We start from the raw sequence: 12500 nt of genomic DNA, 5'->3' as shown, positions 1-12500 counted from the left end.
TTAATATAACACATCCTAGCGGATACATTATTCTGGGCTTGCCCAAAAAAAAATTAATGGACATATTCTATTACACTTGTAGAAGCCATATGTTAATTGATCCAACTCCTTTCCTTGGGCTAGTCCGTTTAATAATTTCGCCAAATAAATTGGACAAATGGTATATAGAGCCCTGGCAAATTGGAATTCTTTTTTTTTTTTTTTTTTTTTTTTTTTTTTTTTTTTTTTTGAAATAAGGCAAATTGGCATTCTACATGTTCACAAGCTTAATAGTTTATGAAATCTTTTCAATCTATCCATTACTTTTTCCTTTTTCTTGTGTTTACATTCTCGCTTAAAAACAAAGACCATTAAAGTGGAAAAAGATGATTGAGATAGCTTAAGGGTGATGAGTGGACATTCTAATTTCAATACATAATCAATACTTCAATACTAGAATGATTGTAGAGAGTAAGCATGCACCTTAACTTAATCGGGCAAAATAGAATTAAATAAAATTGAACTGAAAACAACACGGCTTCATTTCATACCAATATACCATCAAACATTTTGTATCAACCTTTTGAGTTACAAACCACTTCTAGCTTAATCATATTTTTTAATACGTAATATATTTCTATTTTATATAGCAAAAACTTTATGTTATATATGGATGAAAACATTTTGAATAAGAAAGATTCACGATCATAAATATGCACAACTTTTGTTTATGAGCTGTAAGTTGTAACAACTAACAAGAAAGGAATGTATTATAATAATCTTGAAAATTTCGTTTATTAGTTGTAAGGAATACATCGGCAAAACTAAACAAGCAAACATAGTTTAAACTTCATCAGATAATATCCTAATACTTGATTCCATGGAAGGTTAAAATTCGATTAGCTTGCAATTAATCATTATTATATATTTTTAGTAAAGTTGTTTTTTTTTTTTTTTTTTCAAATATGTATTGAAGTAATGAAGACTACGTAACGAAATCTTGAGTTATAAGCTCATCTCTCATTAGTCATTTCCAAATAATAGATCGATTGGAGTTTAGTGCAAGGCATGAAAAGGACCCATAGTCCTATTATATGCATAATTCATTAACTTATGTATTTTACATTTATGGATATTTACATAAGGTGGTTTGTCCTTATTGATAGATAAAACAATTAATTAGACTTCTAATCAAACTTTAATTTGTACTTTTAGTATAATTAGTTCCACATGTAGAAGTTCCAACATCCTACCCATTCAAGAAAGTAGAGCAATAATATATGTTCACCCTCCATAATAAACTAATACTTCCTCTGTGGCTTCTATTCCTTGACAATTGTCCCATCTCCATACAACATTTCGTTAAGAGTTGGTTTATTTAAAAGGATATGAGGTTATTTATTATTTTTATTTTATTTTTTGTTTTTACGTAATTGCACATGAATTAAAAATTTACACTCTCTCCGTTTTTAAATACTTGTTCCATTTTATATTTTCAGTCCCTTTTAAATACTTGTTTCATTTCCTTATTTGGAAAGCTTTTACAATACTTAATTCATTTTTCTCAACTAGTGGACCCAACATAAATTATAATTCATTAATTTCATACTCTCTCTCCTCCAATTCTCTCAAATACTTTTGCTTTTTATAATTTTTTATTCTTCCACCTACCCCACTACCTTCATATTTTATTATTGTCTCCAAACTCCTAAAACTCCGCACATGGAGAAATGGAGCAAGTATTTAAAAATGGGGGGAGTATAATTAAGACAATGATGCGAACTTAATCGTATAGTTATTTTTGATATATAGGGCAATTTTAGTGAAACAGACGAAGTATTAATTAATCAAATGAGAGAAATATAGTGGAATAAGTACTAAAATAATTCCATGGGATACCCTTTGAATCCACCTGAAGAATCATATCATATGGTTTATATTTATTTACATTAAAAGGAAATGACAATAGCCACAACTTCTCCTAGTTGTCACTAGAATAAGCAATAGTAGAAATAATATATAAAAATATCTTACATCAAATCTTCAAAATCCCACCACGAACTTAGCCAGGCAATTTATTTACATAAACAAACTTCAACTTGCCAAAACCATACTTTTTCCACCTTAAAAAAGCCTTCTATAAATACAGAGAAATCATTGCTATTCCTTGTTTGGAGAAATTAAATTGTTAAAAAAAAAAATGAGGGTGAAGAGAAAATGTGAGTTATGTAGCAATATTGCTACAATATTTTGTGAGTCAGATCAAGCAAATTTATGCTATGAATGTGATTCCAAAGTTCACAGTGCTAATTTTCTTGTTTCTAAACATTGTAGGACTCTTCTTTGCCATATTTGTCAATCTCCTACACTATGGTCGGGGTCCGGCCCCAAGTTTGGACCTACTATCTCCGTTTGTCCAACATGTCTCGGTGCGAAAAATGATGCACGGCACCATAATAATAATGCTAGAGATATAAACATGGGTGACGGCCGTGTAGTGGCCGATGAGGATCTTGATGAGGACGATAATGATGATGATGAAGAGGAGGACGACAACGATGATGATGACGACGACGATGGGGATGACGGGTTTGAAGATGGTGATCATAGTGATAACGATGGTGATGAACATGAAGATGATGAAGAAAATCAAGTTGTTCCATGGTCATATTCAGTGTCACATCCGCGGTAAAATGAAAAATAAAAGTGTATAGAGTTGAGTTAGGTGAGAATTATATATGTAATGTGTTATTTTCTTGTCTACAATAATCTACTTACTTTCACTATTGGTCAATATAGTTGAATATCCCTCTTTTGTAATGTTCTTGTTTTAATTTCCCCTGTTTCTTTCTTTTTTTTTTTTTTTTTTTTTTTTTGAATGGTTCTTTATTTTGATGAACTTGATCAATTATCAGCTATTTTTTATTACAATCGATTAAATTAAAATTATTTGTTAACTATCAACTAAACCACATAAATTAATTAATTAAAATAAACTAATAATTGAAGATGGATTATTTTGTCTAAGACCCATCCCTCCAAGAAAAGGGACGTGTGGTGGGTCTTTCATTACAAAGAGAAGATTAAAACTTGAGGGCCTAATAATTATTCGGATTTATATGTAGTACTAATGGTCAGATACTTATGATCATTGATTTGGTAATGACGCTAGCTATATCATTCTATTCTGCTGTGTTGTTTGATTGTTCATCAAGCGTGTTAATTTATTACCAGTATTTTAAAGGTTTTCTCTTGATTGGAATAGCAAAAGGTCTTTTAAGACACATACAGTATTTAAAAGATGGAATTCTCCATAAAATTTAAATAACACGACAAAAATATTGAAAATCCAAAGGTGCTTTGAACTTAAATTAACTAGCTAATCTAGTGGTCCAAACCCAATATAATCATATCATTTTGTATATTACATTATATATACTTACAAGTATATGCTTAAGTATAGTCGTCATCTTAAAAGTGAATGATTGTCGGTAAGAAATTATAATATTACTACTTGATTTTGGAGTTCAATTCTTTAGTTAATCTTACGTAATGTATAATGAATTATGGTGAACTAAATCAATTTTTCTCCACTTGAGTTTATGTGTATGCTTTTTGTTAACAATTTCACGTTCTTTTTAATAAGCCAGGAATTTAGTTTCAACTACTTAAATTTGATTTACGTGGGATAAAAAAGTCCACATTCCAATATATGGCTAAGGAAAATTCAATGTACTTGCTTCATGTTGCTGATCAATCAGTGTACGAAAGCAGCAACTTTCACTTTGCCAGTCCCATAAATCACTTAATAAGGAACTAAGTTATTATTTAAACGACGCGTCATGCAAGAAATCGGATATTAGGCTCTATATTTTATTTGACACGTCCAGTGACATTTAGGTTATGTTTGGTTCGATAACATCACTATTAATATTTAGGTTACTCTTTTATCTTTATCCGCTAAATAATACTACTCCAATAATAGCCTAGATAAATAAAAATCTTATGATTTAAGGTCCAACTATATTATTTGAAATTTTCTAATAAACCCCAATTAATCCTTGACAGATAAAGCCTAATCCTTCTAGTTTATGTTATAAACGAAACTTACGGGAACAAAAATGATAAGAACAGTGTTATTGAGAATACCCGACCCAACCCAGCCCAACCCAACCCAGCCCAACCCAACTTGATGCACGTGTTAGGTTGGCTTGATAGGTAAGTCTCCCCTCTCCATAAAACATGAGTAGCCCTTGGGCCACACCCAAGTATACTACACACTTCTATATAAAGAGAGCAAGACTCTCATTTTCCATCAATGTGGGACTTTGTGATTTTTCACAAAATTCACACCTAAAACACACTTTGTTTCAACAGTTTACTTTACTTTGAAGCCATGTTAAAGTAATAAGTTTCGCAAAAAACGAGTAAAATGATGAATTAGCTCCGACAAGTTTTGATTCAAAATGATAATCTTTATTAAAATATCGAACGTTTCGGCGACATTAACACTAGATTTTATGTGTTTTTTGTTTGCGAAACGTATTAAGAGCAAGAAATCAAAGACAAATACAGTATAAAATTTAGAGTAAGATATACGATTATTAATGAAATGAAAGATTGGCATAAAAATAATTGGTTGTCCTATGAAATTATGAGCATGGGATTGTTATAAAAACTTGGGTTCCCAACATATTCACATGCCGACCATGTACTTTCAGTTTACCAAAGTAGTGCAACTTGATTTATGGGTGTTTTGCTAGCTTCTCAAGATGCTTTTATTAGGGTGATTTATATCTTTTTGTTGGAATAATTAATTTAGTTACTCCATAGTTTTAATTTTATTCAATTCATGTTAGTCCGTTTGTAAATTAAAGTTTGTCTTGGAACATTATTGTTTGTAGAGGAAGGTATTGCCGTATTGGATTGCTCATTGATTGTTTACGTCCATATTGTTTATTAATTGGTAGAACCGTAGAAGAGTATGGGTCGATGATTCTCCTTCTTGCACAAGTTGTTAATGTTAGATTCAGATGGAGAATATACATGTTAAAAGTAAGAAACTGTAAATTATATAGGGTTGTTATTAGATCTTTTCAATGTCTGAAACCCTAACTTATATGTATTGAACAATAAGATAAATGAATTGCAAACTTGACTTATGCTTTTATTGAATCCGAGATGGGATAGAAGTGTGAAGAATTGAATCTACTACTAGCTTATGATAGCTATGGAACGGATGAAAGTCACACAATCATATGTACGAACTAATGTAGAAAGGCAAAATGAGAACTTTAATCACAAACACATAAAACTCCAACCACACCTTACAAGTATGTACCTTTCGTTCTATAGGCATAAAACTTGGGGCTACATACATAAACACTCATCTACAACGAAAATCTTGAGTAAGACCTCCAAAATCATTAAAGCAAAAGGGCCCATATTTTGACATTAATGGAGATGGTATGTATTTCCAACCATGAGAGGGATATATGATACGACTAATATTGATGTAACATTATGCAATATTATCCATTGCATCTTGCATGTCATCAAATATCAAGGCATAGGACAATTTGGACGATTCAAATGACGTCAATTTCATGGTGGCTTCAAACTTGGAACACACTTAGTGTTTTGTTGTTGTTGTTTTTTTTTGGGGGGGGGGGGGGATTACTAGTAGCATGGTCCACAAGGTATGGTATACTTGATTTTTCATAAAGTGGATTGTTTTATGTCGTAGCTATATGGGCATGTTCGACATTAGTTTTTAGTGATTTGACTGGGTCAAATTATTATTTAATAGAAAATTTTGAGTGTTTGCCAATATAGTGGCGGGAGTAGTGTTTGGTGGTTGAAGTAGATTTTGTGAAAAATTAATATTATTAGTGGTTTTGAAGATTGAAGGTAGGTGTTGGATATATATATATTTATAGGCAACAACTAGTCAATAAATATTTTATCAAACACTCATACATAATTTATTATCTATTTTTATAGCTAACATATTGTTCACATCTATTCGTAATAGCTACAAGTATGTATTTATGTATCAATAAAATGACAATATAGAGATGATATTGTAGATTTGTAGCTATCAATTATGTGTTGGAAGCTTATTTCTAATGGAACCCATCAAGTGGCCTAAGCCCAAATGGCATTCAACCAACTTTTTGTCAAAACATTGGGCTAAATTGGGAAATTAAATCCTTCATTTTATGAAAGTTTGTTAAACGGGTTTATCCCACATGAATAAAACGGGTCTTGAATATTTCCCTGATTATAAAAACGGATAATTCTTCTGTTACATGATTATTTACACAAAATTTTATGCATGTGAAAACATAGTGCAAGAAAAATGGTGCAAGTAATTTTGGACACCTCAAATAGTAGAAAAGTAGTGTAAGTAAATTAGGACATCCCAAAATTGACATGTAAAGTAAATTGAAATAGATATAATTACACAAAATATAATCTGGTTTCCAAAATCTTCACTTTAAAATTATGTCAAACAATTGTGGGCTTGGTTATTATTTTTATACCAAAGCCAACACTTTTTTTTTTGGTCCGTCCTAAGTTAAGGATTATTTTCAAACACATCTATTACAAATATTTTAAAATATATTAAGTTGTAGGATAACATTAGATCAAATTTGCAACTCCTTTCATATACACACGAGTGTGGTATTTTTTTGCTCATTTAATATATTTTTTTAAAAGATAAGTTTTAAAGGCTAAGATGTTGGCAAGACCGCAAGAGTGTTTTTAAGATTGGAAACGAATTTCATTAAGCTATTTAACCGGGTCTTAAGGAATTGGAACCACCTGGTATCAGTTCCGGATACCCAGTTATTTTGGATCTATTTTTTATAGTGTTTAATACTTTTATGTATATATGCATTAAGCTATTTTATTTATGTATACTTTTATTTATGTTAGATATTAATAATAATTTTTAAAATATATTTAGTTTAATATATGTTGGGTAATTGATATCCATTTGATTTCGAATCTAAAAAAATTAATAATTAAAATTAAAACCAGTTGCTTAATTTATTACCCGAAATAAAAACACTGGATATGATTCTGATTTAAGACCCACCAATTCCTAAACGATTCCGATTTCAGTTCGTATTCCGATTGCTTGGAATTTTTTCTCACCCGCAGTATTATATTTTCAAAACACCTCTATTTTAGTGAAACGCTAAATGTCGCTCCTATTTTACATACTAACGCCCACATTGACTTAAACATACCATTTTGGCCATCTCCTTTTCACTCTCATCCATTGAAGCACCTTCATTTGAAACAAAATATGGATTCTCAAACACAGCCTAAGTGTACTATTGATAATCACAATACATTGCAAATCCTAAAATCGATCACACAATCGGTCCAATACATGTGATTGATATGTGCTAAAAAATAAATTGCTGATTTTTTCATATACTATGCAAAAATGTAATTCTACAGAAATCTTTAATTAACAAAAAGTAAAAAAATAATTTAATTAGGATTAAAATTACCTATTCTTCACAGAGATCTTTAATGGGGTAGCAGGAAACGGCGAGTTCGGAGTTAAACAAATCGGCGACAAGGAAGCATAGAGAAAGAAGGTGGTCGGAAAACACCTCAAAATGTCGTACCTCGCAGGTGGAAACGCCTGAATTTTTCGTTCCCAACTGAAGGTTACGAAATTTGTAAGCGTTTTGTTGGAAACGCCTAATGATTTCATAACCTGTAGATGGGAACGAAATATTCAGGCGTTTCCACCTACTGGTTACAATATATTTGGGCGTTCCTCTATTTTTTTTTTTTTAAAAAAAAAAAAAAAAAAACTAAACTCTTAAAGCCATTAATGGGAGTGGTGGGCGTGGCGGGTGGTGGTGTTTGTGGTGGTGGCTGGTGAAGAGATGGTGATGGCGGTGGGGTTAGCGGTTGGGGGGAGATATAATCATTGAATTACAATAATTGAAGGTTTTATTGGATATTAATGTCAAAGAAAATCTGTTAGATTTCTTGACTTTGGTGTCTACTTCCTCTAATTTCTCCTGTTTTTATCGATACCCAGTTTATGAATCATGGAGCATGTGGAGAATTTTTTATATAATTATGGTGATGATGAATGTTGTTTTGTCTGGTTAGTAGAATTTCTGAAAAAAAATTCCGCAAAAAACTGATATGGGTATTGAAAAAAATGTTACTCGTACAATTTGAGATTGAAAAGGGAAGAGCATAGTGGTCCATTCAAGACAAATTGTGGCCATTAGTATGTAAAATAAGGGCGACATTTAACACTCCCCTTTTTTTTTTTATGACGGTGAAAAACAGGACGAAGATTTCCCTCATTCTCATCACACACACTCTCTCTCATCTTTACAAGTTCTAGGGTTCCAAATCCGATTTCCCCAAATCCAATTCCCTCCTTCTTTCGATCTCTCTCCAATCAAACCTTGCAATTCTAAGCAATAATTAGGGTTTTCTCCGAAATCGAAGCTGAAAGATGCCTCAAAGACACTCGAAGAACAACAACGATCTCGCGTTTTTCACCTACGATGAGAAGCGTAAGCTAGGGTATGGTACCCAGAAAGAGAGATTAGGGAAAGACTCCATTAAACCTTTCGACGCTTGTTGTCTCTGCTTGAAGCTTGTTATTGAACCTTTGTGCTGCCCTAAAGGTCATGTATTTTGCAAAGAGTGTATCCTCGAATGCTTGCTTTCCCAGAAGAAGGATATTCAAAGGTAATTTCTGAATTTTCCTTTTTTTTTTTTTTTCTCGTTTTAATTGATTGTTATTTTGTAATTTCTGTGCTAATTTGTGGTTTTGTACAGTATAATGATGTAATTTTTAAGTTTGATATAGTTTAGTAGTGTATTGTTGATTTGAGTATCTGGATTGAGTGTTGCAAAGGTGGAGTTTATTGTGTTATACATTAGAATGTTTAACTTGATGAAATTAGGGCTTACTTTGTTGGCGGATAGTGGCGTGGCGTTTGTGGCTGAGGGTACTAATGCTGTACTTGTCCTCCATTGGTGATTATGGTATTTGTAACTCGGTGTAGTTAATCTGGATTGTAATTTTGGAAATTCTACATTCGACTATTGACTCTCACAGTACATTCTACTCCTAGATGGGATGGACTTGATTAAAGTTGTGTTGATATATTGATCATTCAGTTATGTGGGATGCAGTTAGTTTCTATAGACTGCATTTTTTGTTCCGTAAGTTTTGGATTTGAGACTGTGATATTCAGTTTTAGGGTCTAGGCAAGGCTGAAGTTTAAAATTTTCGATGTATTTCCTCTATTAGATATTAATTGCCTCATATTGATTATGTGGTGAAAGTATGTGATTTTTGACCAAATTTGCTCATCAATACATAAGAAAAAGCATAGTCATGTGAACTTTTGTTAGATTCATCTCCATGTGTATTTGCAAGATATCAATTTTCATTATTATTACTGATACATAGTCAAATATATCAATGATCATACCAGCTAATTGAAAATCCTGAAAGTTAATTATAGAATGAAGGAATTATGAGATGATGAGGTGTGTTATGAAAATTCTCTTTTTCTTCTTTGCCATTGCCGTATTCCCATAGAGATGGGGTCAACTATATGAACCTTCATGTTTATGGATGTGATATATTATTTTATTTTTACACCGGTGCCATATTTTAACTCATCCATCATGGAAGCTTTTGGCACCTATGTGAAGACCATTCTTGATTGAGGATGGTTTGTGATTGCCACATTAGTCTGCTCGCTCTAGTATCATCGCTGAGTGATTCTGCTATAAATGATAACTATTATAGCGGAATTACTCTGATTATGAAAAAAGGGTGATAGTTAGAAAAACTTGGATTAAGAAAAAAGGTGAAAGAGAAGATCACTCTGATCAAGGGGAAAGGGTAAAAGTTAGAAGGATTACTTTTCAATTGACAAAATACTCTTTAAGGGAGAGGATTTATCTATATAAATAATATATATATTTATATATTATTGAAAGTAAACTATGTGAACACTTTAAGTGGTATTTTTTTGATTAATTTATGCCCCTGGGTTGGGGTAACTTTGCATTTAAGATAGCGTAGTGATGGGTAGACTGATGTTTGAGATGCGCCAAATGCATCATTCTAAGTCGGTGTGATTAGAAGCAAGCCTTGATCATTTCAATCCTTAGTGCTCTCTACAGTCTAATGTCAAAAAAAAATAAAATGTTTGAAATTTCTCTTATCTGTGGGCATTTGTTTGGCTCCCAATATGTTACTATTCATTCCCACTGGGTAGTTAAACTGGTCATCACAATGTTGGTTGGCCCTTAAAGAGTTGAATTCTTGGTGGTTGTAAGAAAGTTTGTGATAGAGGCATTTAAAGCCCAACAATTATAATGTTGTTATTACAGTGAGAGGCGAAAGCTAGACTACTGCACTTAGAATGGTGTTTGATAAGAACTCCTATCAAAGACCTGCACTGCTGTGCTTAAAATATGACTCCTTTATTTAACTATAGACATTGAAAATTGTGGTTAGTACATTCAGCTGAAATAGGCAATTAAAATAGTGTTTAGGACATACACCACAGCTTCTATTAGCTTGTCTGTTATTTTTCATCTTGCTAGTTAGAATTTGTTCTATTGGATTCACAGATGCTTCCCTTACTTTATTGAATCAGAGCATGAGCCTCTTGTTTCTCTTGTAAAGAAGGTGGAAACAGGATGTGATTATGTCCTGAATGCTAGGGTATTTTTTCAAGGTAGCTATATTTCTTGTGAAAGATATGGAAATAATACTCATTTGGTCAAACATGTCATTGATTTTACAAGCTTGAGCTCCATTTTGACTTTTACATTTGATTTTACAGTATCCCCCTTGGATCCAGGTTGATCTTTTAAGCTCATCACTTTGTTTCTATTTTCAGTCAGCCATAATCATACGGACATGAACCTTGTTTCTTGCACTTCTTATATTTCCTTGACATGCTCTGATTATGTATCTCCTTGACATCAGTCACTTGATCATATATATCCCTGGCAGATAGACTATCAACTTTATCTCTTGTATGCGCAATTGCTAGGAGATGTTGTAGGTGGTTCTTTTATGCTTTTTGCTAAGGTTTAGCCCTCTTTTCTATGGATAATGAATTTCAGCTATTGAGTATTGACCTTATATTTTGAATGTTCTGAAGGAACTTCTAGTTTCATAAGAACGGTTCTTGAACACATCCGTCTTTTTTCTCTCTATCAACTACAATATTAAATATGTTGATTTCATCAACTAACATCGCAGAAAGTTAGCTGCACATGCTGCGCAGAAGAAGCAAGAGGTAGGAGAGCAAGAGGAGAAATTGATGCTTCAAAAGGCCCGGGAACTTGAGGCATTTGATCAGCAAAATCACGGGGCAGTGCCCCATCACAGTGATAAAAATTATTCTCGTGATAAGAATGGTTTCCATGGTGCAAATAGTGTAAAGGCTACTTCTTTTGAAGAGGAAGCCTTGAGAACCATGAAAGCTTTCTGGCTTCCTTCTGCTACTCCAGAAGCAGCTGCTAAAGTAGAGGCTCCTTCCACTAGCACAACTTGTCCAGAGGGAAACGAGAAGCTAAAGCTGAAATCCCTTTTCCCCGTATATTTCACAGAAGAAAAGGGTGAGGACTACAAATCAACAGCTTATGACAAAAAACATATTTGTCCAAGCTGCAAGGTTACAATGACCAATGCAATGTCACTTGTGGCTCTTAGCTCTTGCGGTCATGTATTCTGCAAGAAATGCGCAGATAAGTTTATGGTTGTTGACAAGGTTTGTCTAGTTTGCAATAAGCCATGTAAAGAGAAGAATCTAGTAAATTTGAAGAAGGGAGGTACGGGATTTTCTGGTCATGATGAGAATTTGGAAGCAAAAGATTTCAAACATTTGGGAAGCGGTTCAGGTTTAGGGCTAGTAAGGCCTGCCCAGAAGGTTTAAGTTCGGATTTTACATGTATGTAGTTGCAGGAAACAATGCCTTTCAACTGCAGTTTCTGAATGGCCGTATAGCGATGTTTTTTTTTCTGAGCTTTTGTAATTGTATTAAGATCTTATTGTTTTTCTTGTAATCTTTTAATGTTATGTGGCAAGTCATATACGGAGTATGTATTGTTTTCATATATACTTTGAAGGCAAGAAATTCTGGAAAGAATTTTTTTTTCTCCCACCGTAGTTTCCTTGCACAGGATGACAGGGAGCATTGTGTAATTGTGTTTTTAGTGTATTACGTACGAAGTTATGAAACTCTCGATAATTCGGGGGTATAGTCGTTAATCGTTATGCCAGGGGTGAAGCATTATAGAGACCCAACTCCCCCAGTGCCCCACATTATAAGATAAGAATCAAGTCTAGCTTTGCCCCTGCAGCCTTGCCCCCTTGTGTTGCACAATGAAACTTAGGCAACAGAAAACAAATTTAACCTTCAACATCAACACAAAGATAACGCTGAATAGATTAGCTTTTGAGTTATAGTCAAATTTGGGAAGCAGAA

At 32.9% G+C, this 12500-nt stretch overlaps 2 protein-coding genes across 3 annotated transcripts; both read left to right on the top strand.

Moving 5' to 3' along the window:
* Positions 1-1284: 1284 nt before the first annotated feature.
* LOC110687226 (phosphopantothenoylcysteine decarboxylase subunit VHS3-like) lies at positions 1285-2817 on the top strand. Of its 2 annotated transcripts, none has more exons than XM_021863844.1 (2): positions 1285-1372; positions 2314-2817. In XM_021863844.1, exons 1-2 carry the CDS (start codon positions 1368-1370, stop codon positions 2669-2671), a joined length of 363 nt encoding a protein of 120 aa, XP_021719536.1. In that variant the 5' UTR covers positions 1285-1367; the 3' UTR covers positions 2672-2817. The 2 variants fall into 2 exon arrangements, with proteins under 2 accessions (XP_021719536.1, XP_021719537.1); XM_021863845.1 differs by lacking the exon at positions 1285-1372 and adding an exon at positions 1910-2198.
* A 5035-nt stretch (positions 2818-7852) lies between these two features.
* LOC110687224 (nitric oxide synthase-interacting protein-like) lies at positions 7853-12210 on the top strand. Its single transcript, XM_021863841.1, has 2 exons — positions 7853-8724; positions 11273-12210. Exons 1-2 carry the CDS (start codon positions 8486-8488, stop codon positions 11946-11948), a joined length of 915 nt encoding a protein of 304 aa, XP_021719533.1. The 5' UTR covers positions 7853-8485; the 3' UTR covers positions 11949-12210.
* The last annotated feature ends 290 nt before the right edge of the window (positions 12211-12500 follow it).

Source organism: Chenopodium quinoa, unplaced genomic scaffold, assembly GCF_001683475.1.
Source record: "Chenopodium quinoa cultivar QQ74 unplaced genomic scaffold, ASM168347v1, whole genome shotgun sequence".
Lineage (NCBI taxonomy): Eukaryota > Viridiplantae > Streptophyta > Magnoliopsida > Caryophyllales > Amaranthaceae > Chenopodium > Chenopodium quinoa.
The sequence above is the reverse complement of the archived record's forward strand: the minus strand, read 5'-3'. Positions and strand labels throughout refer to the sequence as shown.

What these genes read in the sequence shown, in the direction of transcription:
- LOC110687224 (XM_021863841.1), top strand. Translation starts at nt 8,486, where the DNA reads ATGCCTCAAAGACACTCGAAGAACAACAACGATCTCGCGTTTTTCACC. An exon ending in CAGAAGAAGGATATTCAAAG is followed by an intron (nt 8,725 to 11,272) that starts GTAATTTCTGAA and finishes CTAACATCGCAG; the next exon opens with AAAGTTAGCTGCACATGCTG.